The following is a 19,301-nucleotide window of genomic DNA, read 5'->3' on the forward strand; positions in this document are numbered from 1 at the left end:
ATACTGTGTGATTTTTTTTATTGGGCTAAAAAGTTTCCTTCGGGTTTTCAACGTGTGTGTGTGCGTGCGTGAAGAATTTTTTGTAAATATTTTAAAGTGTTAAATAAGTGGAGTACATTTACAGGTAATTTTTTATCTCAAAAAAATGGAAAACAATGAAATATTATCGAGGAAAAAAATATACAAATATTCTTATTGCAAACAGTTCTTTGAACACATTTCCCAAATGGTGGAAGAGCAATTTTCCTAAAGCATTACGCAATAAATGATGAACTAAGGAATGTGTGTCCTTGTTAAAATCTTCAGAAACTCTTTCGAACTCCCGATGGTCTCTCTATGGCGGGAAGAGGTGCACATACATCGGAAAATGTATGACATTATTTTTTTGTGGCAATTTCAATTGCAATCAACACTTTGAATCGATTTATGTGTGCTATTATCTCGTCCATCTACAAAATATGTAAAATGAAGGCATAGAAATGTAAAATTAAAACACAATCGCATTAGCATTTCTTATCTTAAATTATGCGGCAGAGTATTAAACAAGAGTTTCATATAAATTCTGATAAAAAAAAGGGGAGAAGGATTGCTGTTCCAAAAATATGGTACGCTGCGGTGCACAATTAAAACAAAATTGTATTCGCATTCTTATCTAAAATTATGCGGGAGAGTAATAAACAAAAGTTTCATATAAATTCTGATCAAAATAAGAGAAGCATTTTTGTTCCGAAAATATGGTACTCCGCGAGGTTCAGCGACATTTACACCCAAACGAGGGGGTGTAGTTGTGGTTGAGCGGAACAGAGAGAGCAACCTAGAATGAAGAGAGGTTGTGGTCCGTATGTCCTTCTGGCCCAACGACGACAGCTGCGAGAATGTTCCCGCAGAGTGAAACTCTCTCTCCAGCAGACACACGTTCTTGCAACATCCTTCACAAGGTGCACCAATCATACAAGGTAAGGCACATATTTCGTAGGTCCCTCTCTCTCTTTCCATCTCTGCATATCCGGCTTTTTAAATCCTGCGCATTTATGCTTAGAGCGCCAGAGAGAGAGAGAGCAAACAAAAATTTCCCTCATCATCAGCTGTTTTGTGGCGGAAAAGAAATATTTCCTACCAAACTGTTATACAGCCGTGGCGGGCAATTCAAACGACTCCGCTTTAGGTTCATTGAACCCCCATGTTGGAGCGCTTTGGTTGGAGCTCTGGTTGTTCTTTTTTTGGCCATTTTTTGGGGCCACCAATTACATTGCGGCCAATTCTCGGGGCTTATCTAAAGCCCCAAGTCACTATTTCAATTTGCAAGCGAAAAGAGCCCCAAATCGATCTATTGATTTCATATTCAGCGCTCAGAGTGGACGACATAAATCAAAATCTGTTTGCGACAAATTGTGACAGAAGCGAGACGCACCTCAAGGGCATCGTAGGGGTGGGGGGCGGGTTGGGATGATCTAAGGCAGGGTCTAAGCAGGTTTTTGTGACAGAATTCCCGATATGCTGCAGTGTAATGCGATAGGTGCTGCAGACCACAGTACCAGTATCCCCCTCCTTCACATTGGGGACGACGCCACTACCTCTTACGCGCAAGATCGGCCTGGAGCCCGCCCGCAGACAGACAGACCCTTGGAGACTATGTTGGCAATTAATCAGCTGATTGCCTGGCCGCAGCAATTAGCCGGAATGGGACGGAGCACGCACTTGCCGTAATGCCGTCCCTTTTTTCAGGTGCAGAGGAGAGCAGAGAGAAGAGCACACGGCCTCACCTTGCATGTTTACCGCTTCCTTTGCATACCAAAGCAGAATGCGTTGACGGCAGCAGAGACGCAAGTGGCGGCAGCAGCAGAGAAAAAGCGCCAACGAAAAGACAAAAGCAAAAAGACAGCAGCAAAACAGGAGGCTCTTCAGCCGGTGGGCCGAAGCATTGCATACTCTTTCCATGTGGCAGCTACGAAAATGTATAGGCATTGTAGTGTTGTAGTAATTCCTACAAATTGGGCTAAGTCGAAACGTAATCCAATTGCAATTTTCTAGGTTAGAATCCATCAGCTGCTTAGCCCGCATGCAGTATGGCAGCACTTTTACTTTTGCCGAAACTTCTCGAAATTTACAGCAACTTGCCTGTCTTCCAAGTCCTCCGCTAATGCGAAAGATCGAATATGCGACCACGAATTACTCGAAGAGTGCATGGCCACAATGGCACAACACCCGGCTATAACTTCGGAACCACAGACCACACACACAGAGAATCATTGTCATATATGTACATTTCTATCGAATTAATTAGTTTATTATTATTATAGTTTATTAAGATGCCAGAGTCAGAATATCGGAGGCAGCCTTGGCATCAGTGAAGACAATGTAGCGGGTCCGGACCACGATGCCATGGCTATTGACGATCTTAATCAGACTGTGGGCGTAGCTCATATGGGGGCAGTGCCATATATCTGCGAGATGCATAAGCTGGGCGCTCAGCCAGGTGGGAGTCGACTTGGCGATTAGGAGCAGCTTGGCTCTTCCAGTCATAATGGCGCTGACGATGTCGTCGCAGGAGCATTCGAAATCCCCGTCCGCCACATGCACAGCGACTAAGCTCATCTTTGATAGCTGCTGAAACTAAAGCACTATTAGATCCTGCACAAATTGTCTTCTTCTTACGTACTCATACCTTTTTTTCAACGAGATGCAAATTTATTGATGTCTGTTCTACCGACAGCCTTTCTGCCGAACTCTTTGGCTCTTCTTTCGACTGATTTTTCTTGGTAATGTCTATGGAATTAAGCACAATATTAAATTGTGTTATCCGCAAAGTTTCTTACTAATTCGTACCTTTTTCTAAGACTCCGAGTTTTCTTCCGGCCGACTTTTTTCTATCTTAATGACTAGGCAGCTCTTCTTGTGACGTCCAAAGTTTGACAAGCTAATCATACCGATAACCCTCTGTCAAGTGTGACCAGGGCTGTCACCACTGTCTAACACTTTGCTGAGAAGCTTTGCAGTCCTTATTGTGTTTTAGGCGCTTCGCTCGTTCCAAGAAATTACTGAATGATTGGTAGAACTTTTGGTAATATTAATATAAAGTATGTATATTTATATATATACATATATAAAGTATTTAAGGCTGCCCTACATCAGCTAGAGTTTTCAATAAGGTGACCAGAGTGCATCAATAATCATCCGCGCTGTTAAACGGTAGCCCTACTCAATCAGCTGTGCGAATTGTTTACAGAGCGCTTGTTTGGGCAGCGTTAAATTGTATTTAATTTGTGTACTATTCGGTGATCAGAGCGGATAAGGAGTGCATTTATTGTGCCATCGAAAATACACGATACCTTATTGAAGGGTATACCAGCAGCGACGTCAACGACAACGACAACGCCAACGCAGTGCGCATGAGCAGCGCGTTGAGAGAAGTGGCAGCAGCAGAACTGCGCAGCCGCCAATATTATAAAAAAAGACCTGGACTCGGAAGCGTCTTGACGTTGGCGCTCAGCCGCTGCGCTGTCGCTGTCGCTGCCTATCTCACCTACCTTTACCTTTACCTTTGCCTCTGCCACAGTCGCTGTCGGTGCCTCTGTCCACCTTCGCTGCTGTTCCGCGCACTCAAAAGACGTTGAAATGCGAGCGCCGGGCGTCGTACGAAATCAGAACGTTGCCGCTGCGCAGACGCATAGCACGCGCCCAACACACCCACACACACACGCACAATCGGGAGTTATACTCGCTTATACTCGGTACACCACCCATCCACCCGCTGGAGCAAGCCGGCTTGCCATATAAATGTATTGAAAAAACAGAACAATTTTTAAAATACTTCCACAATTTCAAGGAATCTGAACAATTGTTTTGCTAATTTTTTCCGTTTTTATACTGTGTGATTTTTTTTATTGGGCTAAAAAGTTTCCTTCGGGTTTTCAACGTGTGTGTGTGCGTGCGTGAAGAATTTTTTGTAAATATTTTAAAGTGTTAAATAAGTGGAGTACATTTACAGGTAATTTTTTATCTCAAAAAAATGGAAAACAATGAAATATTATCGAGGAAAAAAATATACAAATATTCTTATTGCAAACAGTTCTTTGAACACATTTCCCAAATGGTGGAAGAGCAATTTTCCTAAAGCATTACGCAATAAATGATGAACTAAGGAATGTGTGTCCTTGTTAAAATCTTCAGAAACTCTTTCGAACTCCCGATGGTCTCTCTATGGCGGGAAGAGGTGCACATACATCGGAAAATGTATGACATTATTTTTTTGTGGCAATTTCAATTGCAATCAACACTTTGAATCGATTTATGTGTGCTATTATCTCGTCCATCTACAAAATATGTAAAATGAAGGCATAGAAATGTAAAATTAAAACACAATCGCATTAGCATTTCTTATCTTAAATTATGCGGCAGAGTATTAAACAAGAGTTTCATATAAATTCTGATAAAAAAAAGGGGAGAAGGATTGCTGTTCCAAAAATATGGTACGCTGCGGTGCACAATTAAAACAAAATTGTATTCGCATTCTTATCTAAAATTATGCGGGAGAGTAATAAACAAAAGTTTCATATAAATTCTGATCAAAATAAGAGAAGCATTTTTGTTCCGAAAATATGGTACTCCGCGAGGTTCAGCGACATTTACACCCAAACGAAATTCAATTCTGAAAAGTGCACCTGCCAAGGAATTCCAGAATTCACGGTACGATTCGTTTGGTTCTGCCGTCATTCAAATAATCGAATTAACCCCGAAATCTCTCGCTGTTTGGGGTTTCGTTGAGAGCCAATTGAAGTGCTACCCGATCGGCATACTAAAGAGGGGAGGAGGCCTTCGTGGAATGGTCAGGGTACTCGCACTCGTACTTCGTACAATGTGCAGTTAATAGAACCCGCTATGCCAGGGAATTGGGGAAAGGGAATACCAACTTTTATGTGCCCCATGCCACGGCACGGCGTGGCATTTGTGCATTTCAATGAGGCTCTCTTTTAACGTGCCCCTCTGAGTAATTGATTCCACACACCGAACAAAAAGCGCTGTTTGCAATGACTCAAAATCACTTGGCCAGAAATCATTTTTCGTTTAGCCATGAATGCACATATAATATATATACACTTTATACGATTTTATGTAGATATATTATGTACATCACGTTGGGGGTTCTCCATTTGTGGAGTTGTGGTATGGAATGTTGTGCACAAGGAAAGAAAGCAAAAGTTTCTGTTTGTTGTTGCGCAAGAAAACGTCAATGTCGTTTTCGATACAACTTTCTATCACCGGATAGGTCACCCAGAAGTGGGGAAAAACTATTCAAGTTCAAGGAAAGCCCCAGTTTGTTCGATGCATACTTTCGAGCGCCATTGCCATGCAAAAATAGATCTGTGAAGGTTTCATGTGCCATCTGCAGTGGGGATCGGGATACCGATCTCCTCCGCTCACTGCTGACCTTCACTGTTGGGCCGTTAAGCCGGCTTGGTTTACTGACCCTCCCTCCCGTCGGAGTTTTCGCTTTCGATTAACACTCTTTAAATGCCAAAAGCGCCAAGGATGCCAAAGCCAGTTCCAGACGTCACGTCGGGTCAAGAGTAGAGGGAGGAGACGATACCGAGAGACTGGTAGACTGGTAGACTGGCACGCTTGTTCTCACGCCCTGTCGTGCCATAAATTGTGGTCTCTCGTGGCACAAAACAAAAGAAATTTCAAAACGGAAATATCTCAGTGATGCCTCAAACAAAAAACTGGAAATTTAGCTTAAGTTCTAACTGAAACCGTACATATGTACATACATATGTATACATGCATACGATTCTAAGCCAGTAATTGGGCCATTTGTTTGGCAAAGACGGCAAAGATTCATTTGCGGTTTTCGGGGAGCCAGAAATCCGTATTCCAGTTGACACATTGGCACATTTTTCTTGCCTTGAAAGAATTGGCCATTGATCGACCGATCGATCGACAATCGAACTGAAGCAAAGCGAAGTCTTCTCTTTGAATATAAAATTTACGCATGTTTGCTGGGACTTGTTCAAAGACACTTCTACGTGAGTGGCATCCGTGAGGAGACCGAGACCCATGCGTCGAGTCGTACACTAAATACAGCCTCGAGCTATCCATCCATGACGATTCTTGCTCGGGAGTTGACTTGACAGAGACACTTACAAGTCTGTTTATGTTTTTGCTTGTTTATTTATGGTTAATTTATTTATGAACTTATAAAATGGACTTATCAAAAAGCCATTAGCCACTACAAAACGGTTAGCTCCACAAAAGAAGACACACACAGATTCTGTAAACAGATTTCGTGGGAGATTTATTTCTTTGTGCCAATTCCAGAACAGAACCACTTCCCTGCAAGATGGAAGAAGCGTGAGGGAGAACCCAAACCAATTAGTGCTCTGCGGTTCGTTAATAGATTTTTTCGATTTCCATTCGATGCCATTCCCATTTGCAAATCAGTTGAATAATTTCTAAAGACTTAAGAGTGTGACCTCCAAAGGGTATTATACTTGGATGAACGTTCGTTCGTTCGTTCTGTCATGCCTGGAGCTTACAGAATCGTGACTGGTGCAAAAACTGATGACAACAATGATGATTATCATTATTATGCGTATCAATATCATTATTCCTGATTTATTTCTGTCGCCCAAAATTCGAGACCAGTTCTGCTGTTGTGTGTGGGCTTCTCCACATCAGCATACTCGTACACACGTACATACATACATACATATATGTATTTCAATCTATTTGTATCCGTATATATGGCGCCATGCCATATATAAATCATACAATAGAAAACGGAGGAAATAATACACGTAGCTGAGTTTCTTGTTCAATTATTGATGTGATCGAAATATAAATGAAGAACCGAACATCTTTTGAGTCATGCAGTCCCAAAGAAAAGAAACAGAAAGAGCGCATTGGCATCACGAAACTCCCGCACTCAGTTGCCATATAGTACGGACTTATGTACATATGTTTTATCTTAGCCTTCACTATCTTTGGATTTCCATAGAAAAATGTAACATCTGAAAAGTCAATGGTGTGTGGCGAATTTTTAATAGTGTTGTGGGCGTCTCCATGGTCCTTCTCTGCACGACTTTTGACACCACTCATTACGAGCCGAGTGGACATCTTTATTGGCTCGATTATTTCGGACCCGGTCACGCCCCCCCAGACAGCCAGCCAAAAAAAGTCGACAAGACATCGATTGCATAAGGTGATACATTTATTACCTTTTTTCGGTCGCTGTCTGCTATGCACTTTATTAATGCGAGTACTCGTGTGGGGATTGGCGGGAATTGCGCAATGGCATCGAACATTAAATAGCGCCATGCGAAAGACAGGGGCTACCTCCACACATCCACGCTGGTGGCGCTTCTTCTGGATCGCGGTCTCCCCTTTGCACGTTCAACTTCCTTCGGCTTTTTTTTTTTGGACTTCAACAATTTGGTTAATTTACAACTTAATTTCTGTCATGGTTTTCAATTTATCAGAGGCCCGACGACCAGAGGTCCCAAATTTCGTACATTTTCATTTCGAGAAACGGACCCCAGCCCTCCCGCTCCTGTCACATTCTCCTGCTTTACAATTATGATAAACGCTCTTGGTTATTGCCAGTTGTTGTAATTGCATGTTGATTGTTGTAGTTGTTGTTTTTTGTACTTTTTTCCCTCTGTTTCATCCACAAGGACGCTGTTTCGGCTTTGGTGTGTGTTTGCATCTCTTTTTGGGAGCGCCCATTAATCGTTTTTTGCCGCTGTCGTGGAATATTGCATGTTGCACGCTCATTTAACACAGTCGCGACCCAGGCCTGCCTGCCAGCCTGCCAGCCTTCCAGCTGCCTTATTGATTTCTGGGCCCCAATTAAAAACCCAACACTCATGCCTAATTACGTCGCTGGTGCCAGGGCAGGGCGCATGGGCATGGGCATGGGCCATGGGGCATGGGGCAAAGGCAACAAAGCTTACTCTCGAGTGGTTGCTTGTAGGTGGCAAAGCCGGGTGGCAGGTTGTTGCTGCACTTAACACCTGCACTAAGCTCCTAATTAACCGCCAAGCAGTGCTCAATCACTTGGCGAAACTTGAGCTCCGCAGTCAAGAACCCGAGTGTGCTCTTTTCTCCACCCAGGCTTCGTGCCTTTAACTTTTGCCGCCATCAAGAGCGAGCAGAATTTCGGTACAGATTTCCAATGCAAATATTAAAGATTGATGGGCTAGGCTAGGGAAAAATAGAGATAGACATTTTTACGTATTTTCAGTAGGGTCGGCAGCACCCATCGGCTGGTTAAGGATTGCTAGAAAAAAAAGGATTCATTGCGCTGAACACAAAGGTCACGGCGAAGTGTTTTATACGCCAAAAGGTTTGTTAATTTTTCAAGCATCTGGTCATCCAAGATACGTATTTCGAGTACTGAAACATAGTCCATTTAGTCATAACAAAAGCAGCCTTTCTTGCCACATCGATGCCGACTCAAATCAAGTCCAAGTCGCAGTATCCACTCCCCATCTCTTATGCTCCACAAACGCACCTTGTGGCTCATCTCGCCTGTCACTCGAAAGCCTCGAAAGTCAATGGCCATTGAGAAAAACAACGTAATATTTGCTAAAATATCTAAATTTTTGCATATATTCTGAATTTTTGGCCAAGAAATCAATGTGTTTGCTAGCCAATTTGGTAGAGTGGGGACATTGGACATGCCCATTCTTCGTGGGTTAGGGGGGGGGGGGGGGGGGGGGAAGAAACGTAAATAAGCAAATAAATAAAACCACACTTGGACATTTAATGAGATTCGAAGTCGCGAGAAAGAGAGAGAGCATCTGGATATATATTTTTAGCCCCCAAAAGCTTCTGTGTTGTTGCCTTTTTGTGGTCGGAGGGGGCCGGACCGGGTTCAAGTGCCGGAGTTGGAAACCCGTTTATGCATTGGAGCCCCCCAGCCCCAGCCCCAGCCTCAGCCTTAGTCTCAGTTTCAGTTTCAGCTCCAGATCCAGAGACAGCTCCGATTCCTCTTGTGCTGTTTTGTGCGTAAACTAGATGATGCCATTAAAAATGTTGTTTAAAATTGAAAAAAAATGAAAAGAAAAAACCGAAGACAGAATACCATGCAGCTATTGACAGTTTTTAATACACTTTAAAGGCGGGCCTGGGTCTTGTCCATGCTCTGAAGAAGGAGTATAGTATGCCCTACAGAACTCAATTAATATCCGCGTTTAGGATCGTAGGAGCACTTTTGTTTTCCAGTTTGTCTCTCAGCTTTTCATGGCACAGACGGCACTGGAACCCCTCGGATCGGATGGCTAAATTTAAGCATTAATGGGATTACCAGTATATCCCCGTTACGATATGAAAAAGTCAAAGTTAAAGTTTTCCCCATAAATATTATCAGTAGTTCCCCTCAAAATCCAAGTCTTTCCATTAAAAATCTGCCTCTACAGCTCCCAACAAAATTGATCAGGGCAGGCAGGGTATCTACCAACTCGGTCCTTTGCTAATCCTTCTCTCTTGATTACTTTTTTTTGCGCCAGCAAACATGTTTAACATAAAAGATAAGCCCCAAAGGGTATGAAAAAAAAATCATATTTAAACAAAAAAAAAAGAAAACAAAAAACGTAGCAAATATAAATACATACGAGTATTTATCCGTCTGTCTGGATTCCGTCTGGTTGTTGCTGCATCGGCCAGTGTGTGTCGGTGTGTTGCTGTTTTGTAAATTTATTTATAAAGGGCACACAGCCATAAAGTCGGAAAGCGGATCAGGTGGACGTCCTTGCAGGCATTATACAGAGACAGGCGCAGAGACAGAGACAGTGGTGCAAGAGGTGGAGGTTTCGGGTGTTCAGATACTCGTAATTCCGCAGCGAAAATCAAGAGCAGCTTTTCAACGGTAATTGCAAAATCAAATTTACATTCGATAGGGGAAAGCAATTAATAGAAAACCTGCTGAGGGAGTTTTGTAAAAGAAATTCGGAATTAATTTGTTCACTCTTTATTGGCAATGGCCGCGTAGAAGTTAAAGATCTAAAAAATGAAAGAAACTGTAATGTTTTGGAGGTCTTTCCAAGAGTGTTATTTGTTTAGGACTTACAATCAACTCAGAATCCTATCATTCATTATTCTGTTGTTCAGTTTATCGTATTCCTTGAAGACGGCCCATCTGCAAGAGACAATTCTCCGCTGAGTTTCCATTCTGAAGTGCCGGTTAGAGCACTTTTATCTTGAGGTAACGTCCCTCATGCTTCGACTATCATCCATTCCGACTGATTCCCTCTGACTCCTGCAGCCGAGCAGGCCAAGGAGGAAGTAGACGCCAATACCATGGATGCAGTGATATCTAAGGCCATCGGCGCTTCCGTACGCAAGGCCAGCCGTATTCCTGTGTTGATTGCCAGCTATAGCTACAGCTATGCGAAGCCACGCAAGTATAAGAGGACACTCTTGAAGAAGGAGGTCTCGGCAGGAGATGCTAGCAAGGACAGTATCGGCCTCAGTCCCGGCCCACTCGCCGATGATTCTGGCATTGGCTTGGATAAGTCAGCGGATAACAGTGTGTTCTTGTTGGTTGGCTGATCATCTAAAGCTAAAAATTGAGTTGCAGAATTTACAGACTTCAGCCAACAATTTTAACAAAATAAACTACGTAAAATCTATGTAAAACCTAATGGAATCGGAGTTTAATAAATATTCTGAGCTATTTTTGACATTTATTTCAATGGTTCAATGGTTTCAATGGTTTCCGTGTCCCGAAAAGTCCCAAAATATAAGCCACAAGGACTACAGTCTTTAGTCGTCGTTCCTCTAGTCCTCGTGCCACTGTTGTCTCCAAGAACCCGTTTCAAGGGAATGCAATCGATTTCATGCCCTATGCCTGATGTCTGATATCTGAAACTGAATCCGCATTTCATTAAATTCTTTTTTTTAGGCAGAAGATGCGGCGACAGTTGACAGTTGGCTCGGGCTTCACAATGAGCACGCTCCGAGTGGTTCTGGTAAGTGGTTTTTGGCCAATAAAGCTAGTGACCGAACCTACATATGTATGTCTGTCCAATATCCCTCCCATGTTTTTCAGCTGCTGCTGCTCGGCGTTCGTTCGGTGCTGGGGCACGGCCGCCTGATGGATCCTCCGGCGCGTAATGCCATGTGGCGCTTTGGGTATCCCAATCCCGTGAACTACAACGACAACGAGCTCTTTTGCGGCGGATATGCGGTGCAGTGGGAGCAGAACAGCGGCCGCTGCGGCGTCTGTGGGGATGCCTATCACGTGAAGTCGCCACGCCCACACGAAGCGGGCGGGGAGTTCGCCAAGGGCATCATCTCGAGGTACTACACCTCCGGCCAGGAGATCGAGGTGGAAGTGGAGCTGACGGCCAACCATTACGGCCGCTTCGAGATGTTCCTCTGCCCCAACAACAATCCGCGGCAGGAGGCCACCCAGGAGTGCTTCGACCGCTATCCCCTGCTGATCTCCGGCAGTCGGGAGCACCGCTACCTTATACCGCGCGATGCCAAAAAAAAGGACATCTTCCGCTACCGTGTCAGGCTGCCGGCCTATGTCACCTGCACCCAGTGCGTCCTCCAGTGGACATACTACACGGCCAATATGTGGGGCACCTGTGCCAATGGCACCGAGGCCGTCGGCTGCGGCAAGGCAGGTAAGTTGCCAAAGATAGAGTTCTTTCTCTTGCCAGTGTCTCATCTGTAAGCCCACAATATCCAACCCCCCTATGTCCTCCATTGCACAGAGACATTCAGGAATTGTGCCGATATAGCCATCATTTCGAACACTGGCGGTGGTGTGCCGCCCATTTTTGTTAATAACAAATCGCCATATCTGCTCTACTATCGGGACTATCGGGCGCCCGAGGACAACAATGTCTTCCCTTTGATTGTGCGGTGAGTACGGTGTACGGTGTACGGTATATGGTGCGGGGATGCGGGGGAAAATGTTCCGGCTAGACATTGTAACCGGTTCGGAAGCAACCTTTGCATTAATCGATTCGGTAGTACGCTTTCTTTAACTGTTTTACTTCTTAGCCACCTCGTTATCCATTGTTTGGCTTTTCTTAACTTTTATTTATTTTTATTTCTTCTGATTTCAAACTTGATTTATTTCTATTACCGCTTCTTCGAGCTCTCGTTTGCCTCAGCTCCCATTCTACGAGGAATTCATTTCCTTACCGATTCCATACTATTTCGTTCCTCTCGACTTTATCTTTATTATTTTAATCAGGGTCCCTACATAATGACAATTTTTTATTTTCGTAACTATTCAGAATAGCCGCACAGCAGTATTATATATACCGGTAAACTACTCTAGGTATAATCTATCCCTATAATTATCCCTTTTAAGCATGTTCTTCGGTGATAATAATAATTTCCTTCCTTCCTTTTTCCCTTAAAAAAAAAGTAAAAATTTTGAAAATTAAAAGATTATAGGTAGTTAAGAAAAAATGAGAGTTAAGGATACATTCCTTACTATTTGAGGCATTCTCAAAATGTTTCCATAAAAAAAAATTAAAAATAAGTGTAAAAAAAAGGTATTTTTAAAAAAGTATTAAATTGAGAGTTGTGCTCTATTTTTGATTGTGTGATATTTAAAATAAAACTTATTATTACGGTCCTTGATTTTAATATTAATTGTTTCCTTCTAATTTAACAACTATTTTACTCCACTCCTTTTAATTCCTCTTTCTAGAATTTTTGTACCCGTTTCATTGCCGATTGGCTATCCTTGCTATCCTTGTCTCTACTATCCCCAACACGATGCTGATTCCTTATTCTGTGTCAGCTATCATAACCGTTTCCACTGACTCTAACCGTTTCGCTGTTTCCTTCACCTTGAAAATCTGCCATTTGAGAAGACAATTCTAACTCTTGCTTTGGTTTTTAGCAATGCCACGCGGCATGCGCGCAAACGAGCCCACGCTTAACCGCTTACTACCTGCTAAATGCTACCCGATACACAGCTTACCCGCATATACCCGGTAACCGGTACCCGCATAGACAACTTACCCGATTCCAAAGTTCTGTTCGTCGCGCCGCGAACCGGGGCTAGAGTGGCATCCGAAACGGGTAAAGGTAAATGCGAGTCTATTAAATATTAAGCAAAAACGGTTATGGTTTCCAAAACACACACACATACATATATACATATTACATACATATACTCATAGACACACTTGCTGTATATAAATAAATGCTTGAATAAACATAAAACATATATAATTCGGATTTATATTGTTTTCTGTTTCGGGCATAGCCGATTCGCAGCGCTTGGTTTTGGCTTCTCTGGGATGGCCCCGATTCAATACGATTTAGTACACAAGAAATTTATTTATTAACATTGATCTGTCGCTCTGGATCCAGTGTCTGTTTGAGTGGGTCTGCAAAAACGAAAACTAAAAAACATAATTTTGATAACCGCATTGAAACAAAACGTTGAGAAGCCAGTGCCTTCTTCAACACGCAACAATTTTGAAAAAACATTTAAGAATCATCAGTAAAATCATGGAAATTGTGGAGCGTCAGCTCCTAAGGCACCGTATCTCCGGATAGACACAGACCAAGATCAGCATGATGAACAGGAACACCTGTAAAGTCCCCACCAGGACTTTCTTGAAAATCTGTACACCCTTGTTATGGACTACCAGGTGCTGCGTCGAGGCACGTATTTCAGGGGGCGGCAGTTTTGAAAGCTTTGCGCGCCCCCCTAACAAACGTGACTTCCAATTCTTGGCCATGAGACTAGAGCGTCGTGGTGTGGCTGGCGGTGACCGATCCCTTGGAATCTCTGTCTGCGTGCCGGAATGCACCTGCGTGGGAATGGGTAGAGAGGATAGCGCCGTCACAAGTAGGCGCTCCACCATCTTCGAAGTTAGTCCACTGTCGGCTTTATGCTCGGGCGCTTGCGTCGAGTTGCCATTGGAGTTCAAGCATGTCACCATCGACGGGGTCGAGACTCCGTTTGGGGTCAAGCATGTCACCATCGACGGGGTCGAGATGCCAGTGGTGGACATGCAGGAAGCCATCGACGGGGTAAGGATGCCATCGAAGGTCAAGCTTGTCGCCCCCGAATACAATGAGGCCAAAAATTCGCAAAATGGTGACTCCGCGTCCGAACTGCCAATCGATGCCGATTGAATGGATCCCATCGCCAGGTCGGACACGGAACGAGCCAAGCTGTCCTTTTCTTTGTCGTAAATGGATCGGGCCTCGTTCACCAGGGGACGGAGCTGACCCAACAGCAAGCTGGAATTTTTGCCCAGGTTCTCGAACGCGATGCGGCACAAGGGGCTCATCTCTTGTATTAGATCGGAGTAGGCGGCAGCACCAGCACGTCGAGAATCAGCATTGGAATCAGCAACAGGAGCCGGAGTAGACAGCAGTGGGATCCCCTGATCCATTTCGTTATCTGAATCGGTATCGGTATCAAGATCGCTATCTGGATCGGGCTTCAGACTCTCTGCTGCCATCATGCTATTCATCTGCAGATTGTACTCCTCGATCATGCCGAACGACTGGGCCTTGGCGATGATGCGAGGCTCCTGCATCATCATTGGCTTATTCTCAACGTGCCGGTATTCTATTTTCCTGATGGCCACACTCGTCTCGAGACTGGGGCGCATGGATCTGAAGCTGGTGGTTGGCGTGTAGTAGCTGCTCGAGGACTCGTAGCCCTTGGCCTCTTGGGCCTTGCCGCCGGTGGTGTTCTTGGTCGAGGGTTTCGGGAGTATCTGGGGTGGGCCTCCTGCTTCAGTGCGGTCTAGCGGACCGATGATGATCTTAAGATTGGACTGCATCCGTCTGTTCATCAATGTCAGCGTGTGGAGCTCCTTTTTGAGATGGGCAGTTAACGGCTTCGGTATTTTCTTCTGGTCCTTTGGGGGGACGGAGGACACGGCTGCCAGCTGCTCGTAAGTGGTCTTCTTTGAGCTGTTCACGTACGGGTTGAGCTCTACGACCATCTCGTTCAGCTTCTGGTAGCTCTCCGTTAACGCCTCCACGGCCGCTTGGTCAGATGCGACCAACAAGGCCGAGGCAATTGGGACGTCGCTACTCGCGGGCGCAGGCGTCTCATCACCAGTGCTATTGATAACGGCATCGTAGGCTTTGTCGGAATGAAAGGAGCCACGACTGGCCGCGGGTCCGGCGTGAAAGCGATGTTCCGTCAAAAGGCCGTCGACGTCGTCATCCGGCTCCCCAAAGTACGTGAAGCTGGTTCTTGACACCTCCGCCAACCCCTGGGCATGTGTCCCACTGTTCTGATCGGTCAGGTCGCCGGTGTCACCATTTTCTCCTGTGGTGACGGTGCTATTCTCCAGCACCCGCAGGTTGCTAGCTTCAGTGCGCGGCATCTTCTTGTTGGGCACTGGCCTAGCCAGTGGGGTCTTCAGTTGGCTCGCCTTTGTCACAGGGGGCTGACCTCGGCGGGCGTGTCCTGCCACTCGAGGTAGAAACTCCCTCCTCATCTGGGCACCGGCTGGAGCTCTAGCCGGACGTGGAGCCGCAGCCTCTGCCGCTGCAGCTGCCTCTGCCGCTGCCTTTGCCGCAGCCTCTGCTGCAGCAGTTTTGGCTGCTGCTAAAGTGAGAGCCGTCACCAGTTGCTTGGATTCACCCGAAAATGGACTGTAATTAGCACGGCCGCTGACGGTGATCCTTGGGACGCCAGTCACCAGCCGACGATTGCGTCCCGAGCGTCCTTGAATTTGGGCTGACCAAAGAGCAAAGGATTAGCACAAACGAATTTGGAACGTGGACGCTGCATAACTACTAACCAGTCGGTGGATACTGCGCCGTGTAGTCACCCATATTCACGATCTGCGGCTGCAGATGAAGCGGCACCCGACAGGCCCGTGCCTGGGCCTCGGCCAACTCCCGCAATCGAATACGTTCAAACATTTGGGATCCCATCGCTGCGATTGCGTTCGGATGTGTTCACTTGGTGTTTGGTGTTGAGAATTGTGTGACGTGACTGTTTCTTTGATGGCTTACGCGAAGCTTCTTTGTTTTGAAAGCTGCTGAGCTTTTGACTTTTTTAGTTTTAGTTTTTGTTTTGTTTTACGATGATAGAAAAAATATATTATAGACCGGATATCAGACGACAACTTCCTTACGAGACCGAAATCAGTGTTAGAATGAGAAATTTCACACCCAAAACATACAAATGTTACAAACAGAAAACTAACCGAGAGCTAGATGGATTTCGGGGGGATGGGGGTTTCTTTAAAAGTGACGTCTAAGGTCTTCGATTTGGGAACACATAAATTTAACAAAAACGGCAACCTATGACTTTACTTTTATGCGTCCGTCAGTATCCAAAAGATGGAGATCATCCATTAACTGGCTTTCATAAGACAATAGAAAGCTACCACAAAACTCATAAACAGTGATATTATTTACCTATGTATATTCAAAGCAAATCATCGTAAAAGTCCTATGTTATCGATCTTTGCAGACTCATACATAATGCCATTATCTACCTATATTTAGGGAATCATTGAAATCGTATAATTCTTACGATCGGATACATAGGCATAAACCCTGTGGGATCCACAATTTTAAAGTCACGGAACTCGATCCTTGCAGACTCATACTCATATTTAAAGAATCGACAGAGGGGCTAAAGGAACTCAAAAAGTTCCATTAAGTATTCCCCATCCGCTCGTACACAACACGTCTTCGGTTTCAGGAGGGAATATATCAATGAACCCCTGAAATTTTAAAGATATCTTACAATCGGAACACCTCGAAGATTCTATCAATAAAATGAGATCAAAGATGCTACTGCTCTAGGAGGAAGGAATCTTTGAAAATCAAACTGCGCTTTTTTTCCAGTCAAGGCCTTTTTTTTGTTTGTTTTTTGTTCTTGTTTTTGTTTTATTTTTTTTGTTTAATGCATTGCTTTTTTCTTGCCGCCTGTGGTGTTACCCCGATGTTTTCCTGAAGTTTCCTCCAGTTGGTCAGAACTCTAGGCCTTGCTTTGGTTCTTGGACTTGCCCTTCAGCTTGGACTTCAGCTTCAGCTTAAGCTTCTGGATCATGGGGAACTTATTGCGAGACACCGTCTTTGGCAGTGCCTCGCAAACGATGGACTCAAATCTATCACGATCTCGGTTTTGCACGGGCGTCGCCATGTCCGACGGCGTCTGTCCGGGACCAATCGGATTCAGAGGCCGCCCCACCATCGATGGCACCGACGGCACCGATGGCTTAAGGAAGCATCTCTCCAGATTGTAACCATAGCCGCTGTACATCGGGAGACAATGGTCCAGCGAGGTAACAGCATTGGAGTTGCGATGCCTCACCACGATATCGGTGCGGGGCGTTTGTATCTTGACCATGGCTCTGGAACTGCGCATGTTAATGACAGAGCGGCCACTGCCGTAGTTAATGCGCAGCTCTGGCAGTCGACGTTGCTCCCCCATCTGATTGCGTCCCTTCCGCTGCTGCCACCCGCTGGACACCCAAAAGCGCACGCAATGCAAAAGTTTAATTTTTTTTCTAGATTTTGATTTGCATTTTTGGAAAAACGACAACTACAAAGGACAACTATGACGGACTCTAGATGAGAAACGACAGTTGTTTCCTGGATGAGTGACAGATATTTCCTTGATATAGTAGTAATATAGGATTGCCTCGTTCATCCCACAGTTTCGTTACATTTTACGGACCAGATGTTGGTCTTGGAGTTGGGGAAGATTCCCTCTTTCACAATTTTAGCGGTTTTGGAGTAGAAGAAGTAGAAGGACCCTCCCCGTTTAGAGACTGGAAAATCCATACATTCCATGGATATGGATATATGTCTCATTCGATAGACTTTCCGCCTTCCACTAATCTTCATGTTTTAGCTCAATTATTTGGTTCTATCTTCTTGCAGAGATCAAAAGTGCATTGGGGCATCGGCATTCCGTACGCTGCCTGGAATCGATCACTGGTGCGAGATCAACTGCCTGCGCTATCCGCCCAATTGTCCGGAGGAGGCCTGCCACTGTCCGTAAGTAGCGCCCTTGAATCGAGTGAATGCCCGGACTACCGCATACTACCGCAGAAACATAATCCTGACTTGTTTTTGCAGTCAGGAATGCGTGGCGATTGGGGAGCTGGCGGGACGCGAAGGAGCCGACACTTACTGCATGGACGAATGCCTCAATTACGAGTCGGACTGTCCGCGCGACAGATGCCGCTGCCAATAGTCCGTGGTGTATCCCCAAGCTGTGCTGCCTATTGCCCCACCCCCAATGGACGAGAGAGGAGAGTGGACGAGATATGTATGTGAAATAGAGGAGATGTACTATATCGAATATCGGGAATGAATTAAATTTGATTAAGAAAAAAACTGCCGGCGACTTTCAATGGGGTATCCCGTCTTGTAACGTCCCGTCTCGTCTTTCCCTCAATCTCTTCTTTCTCAATCTCTGAATTCCCGCTTCTGTTGATCCATGAGGAAGGGTCTAGTGAAGATCTGTAGCATTTCCCGCTGTTCGCGTAGGCGTCGCGTCTTGGCCACAGGCGACTCCGAGTCATCGGTGTAGCGGCGGGCACTGAACAGAGACGTCACCGTGCTGCTCAGCTGCTGCCAGCGTTCGATGGCACGCGACTCGCCCAATGGCCTTGAATAGAAGCCGTCCAAGTGGCTGCTGTCAAGAGGAAGATCCTTCATCTTCTGTGGTTCTGGTACAGGCGACAGAACGGATAGGGATGGTGCCTGGGGCATCATCTGGCTGCAAATGAGCACCTCGGCCCGCTCCTCGCGCCCATCCGCTTCGGTGTCCTCGTGGGGCTGGGCCACACAGCAGCCGGCTTTCACATTGCACACATGCTCAAAAGTGGAGGAGATGCGGCGCAGTGTTGTATCTGGTGCTCCCGCCGAGGATACTTTTTTAGCTGCTCCGTCTCCTTCTGATACAACAACTGCTGCTGCTGCTGCTTCTGCTGCTGCTGCTGCTGTTGCTGCTGCTGCTGATACCGCTGCTGTGGGTCCCGCCTCTGTCACAGCGGCGCTCAGCCGGTTGCGCATGCGATTCAGATTTGCATTGGAAATCATATTACCGTAGCTGAATCGCAATTTCGCACGATGGCGGCGCGCCTCTTCGTCTGTTAACCGCTTGTCCGCCTCTTGAACCTGGGCCAGGGCCTGGATCGGAGCCTGTGTCTTGGTCTGTTTCTGGTTGGACATCGTTCTGCCTTCTGTTGCAACGGAGATACAACACACTTAATAATGACCAAACATACACTGAAATTTGGCCCAATTATTTGATTTTGGCTATGGGGGATACTACTTGGGAAATTTTGAGATACACAATTGATCTACAATGACATCTGCTG

The 19,301-nt window shown here is 45.4% G+C and overlaps 3 protein-coding genes and 1 long non-coding RNA gene across 11 annotated transcripts; 1 reads left to right on the plus strand and 3 right to left on the minus strand.

Annotated features, from left to right (window-relative positions):
- Positions 1 to 98: 98 nt before the first annotated feature.
- LOC4815610 (uncharacterized) lies at positions 99 to 18,312 on the plus strand. Of its 4 annotated transcripts, none has more exons than XM_033384746.1 (6): positions 99 to 124; positions 10,901 to 10,967; positions 11,048 to 11,630; positions 11,721 to 11,871; positions 17,854 to 17,970; positions 18,052 to 18,312. In XM_033384746.1, exons 2-6 carry the CDS (start codon positions 10,908 to 10,910, stop codon positions 18,167 to 18,169), a joined length of 1,029 nt encoding a protein of 342 aa, XP_033240637.1. In that variant the 5' UTR covers positions 99 to 124; positions 10,901 to 10,907; the 3' UTR covers positions 18,170 to 18,312. The 4 variants fall into 4 exon arrangements, with proteins under 4 accessions (XP_033240637.1, XP_033240636.1, XP_001355414.4 ...); XM_033384745.1 differs by lacking the exon at positions 99 to 124 and adding an exon at positions 805 to 956; XM_015185616.2 differs by lacking the exon at positions 99 to 124 and adding an exon at positions 3,853 to 3,988.
- On the minus strand, positions 2,262 to 3,554 carry LOC117185064 (uncharacterized). 5 transcript variants are annotated; one of them, XR_004470567.1, is made up of 4 exons: positions 3,540 to 3,554; positions 2,827 to 3,055; positions 2,666 to 2,766; positions 2,262 to 2,604 (listed from the first exon to the last, which is right to left on the minus strand). It is a non-coding gene; the product is annotated as an uncharacterized lncRNA (long non-coding RNA). The 5 variants fall into 5 exon arrangements; XR_004470568.1 differs by having other exon boundaries at positions 3,534 to 3,548; XR_004470566.1 differs by having other exon boundaries at positions 3,528 to 3,542.
- LOC6902046 (uncharacterized) lies at positions 13,387 to 16,108 on the minus strand. Its single transcript, XM_002133544.3, has 2 exons — positions 15,753 to 16,108; positions 13,387 to 15,688 (listed from the first exon to the last, which is right to left on the minus strand). The coding sequence occupies exons 1-2, from the start codon at positions 15,886 to 15,888 to the stop codon at positions 13,503 to 13,505; spliced, it is 2,322 nt and encodes a 773-aa protein (XP_002133580.2). The 5' UTR covers positions 15,889 to 16,108; the 3' UTR covers positions 13,387 to 13,502.
- On the minus strand, positions 18,246 to 19,294 carry LOC4815783 (uncharacterized). The gene has a single exon (XM_001355377.4). It carries the CDS (start codon positions 19,150 to 19,152, stop codon positions 18,385 to 18,387), a length of 768 nt encoding a protein of 255 aa, XP_001355413.3. The 5' UTR covers positions 19,153 to 19,294; the 3' UTR covers positions 18,246 to 18,384.
- Positions 19,295 to 19,301: the final 7 nt, after the last annotated feature.

Source organism: Drosophila pseudoobscura, chromosome X (assembly GCF_009870125.1).
Source record: "Drosophila pseudoobscura strain MV-25-SWS-2005 chromosome X, UCI_Dpse_MV25, whole genome shotgun sequence".
Taxonomy (NCBI): Eukaryota; Metazoa; Arthropoda; class Insecta; order Diptera; family Drosophilidae; genus Drosophila; species Drosophila pseudoobscura.

Coding starts and splice junctions, on each gene's coding strand:
- LOC4815783 (XM_001355377.4), bottom strand. CDS start 19,152: ATGTCCAACCAGAAACAGACCAAGACACAGGCTCCGATCCAGGCCCTG.
- LOC4815610 (XM_033384745.1), top strand. CDS start 820: ATGAAGAGAGGTTGTGGTCCGTATGTCCTTCTGGCCCAACGACGACAG. Junction 957..10,900: donor AGGTGCACCAATCATACAAG/GTAAGGCACATA, acceptor TCTTTTTTTTAG/GCAGAAGATGCGGCGACAGT. Junction 10,968..11,047: donor GCACGCTCCGAGTGGTTCTG/GTAAGTGGTTTT, acceptor CATGTTTTTCAG/CTGCTGCTGCTCGGCGTTCG.
- LOC6902046 (XM_002133544.3), bottom strand. CDS start 15,888: ATGGGATCCCAAATGTTTGAACGTATTCGATTGCGGGAGTTGGCCGAG. Junction 15,689..15,752: donor GGCGCAGTATCCACCGACTG/GTTAGTAGTTAT, acceptor CTCTTTGGTCAG/CCCAAATTCAAGGACGCTCG.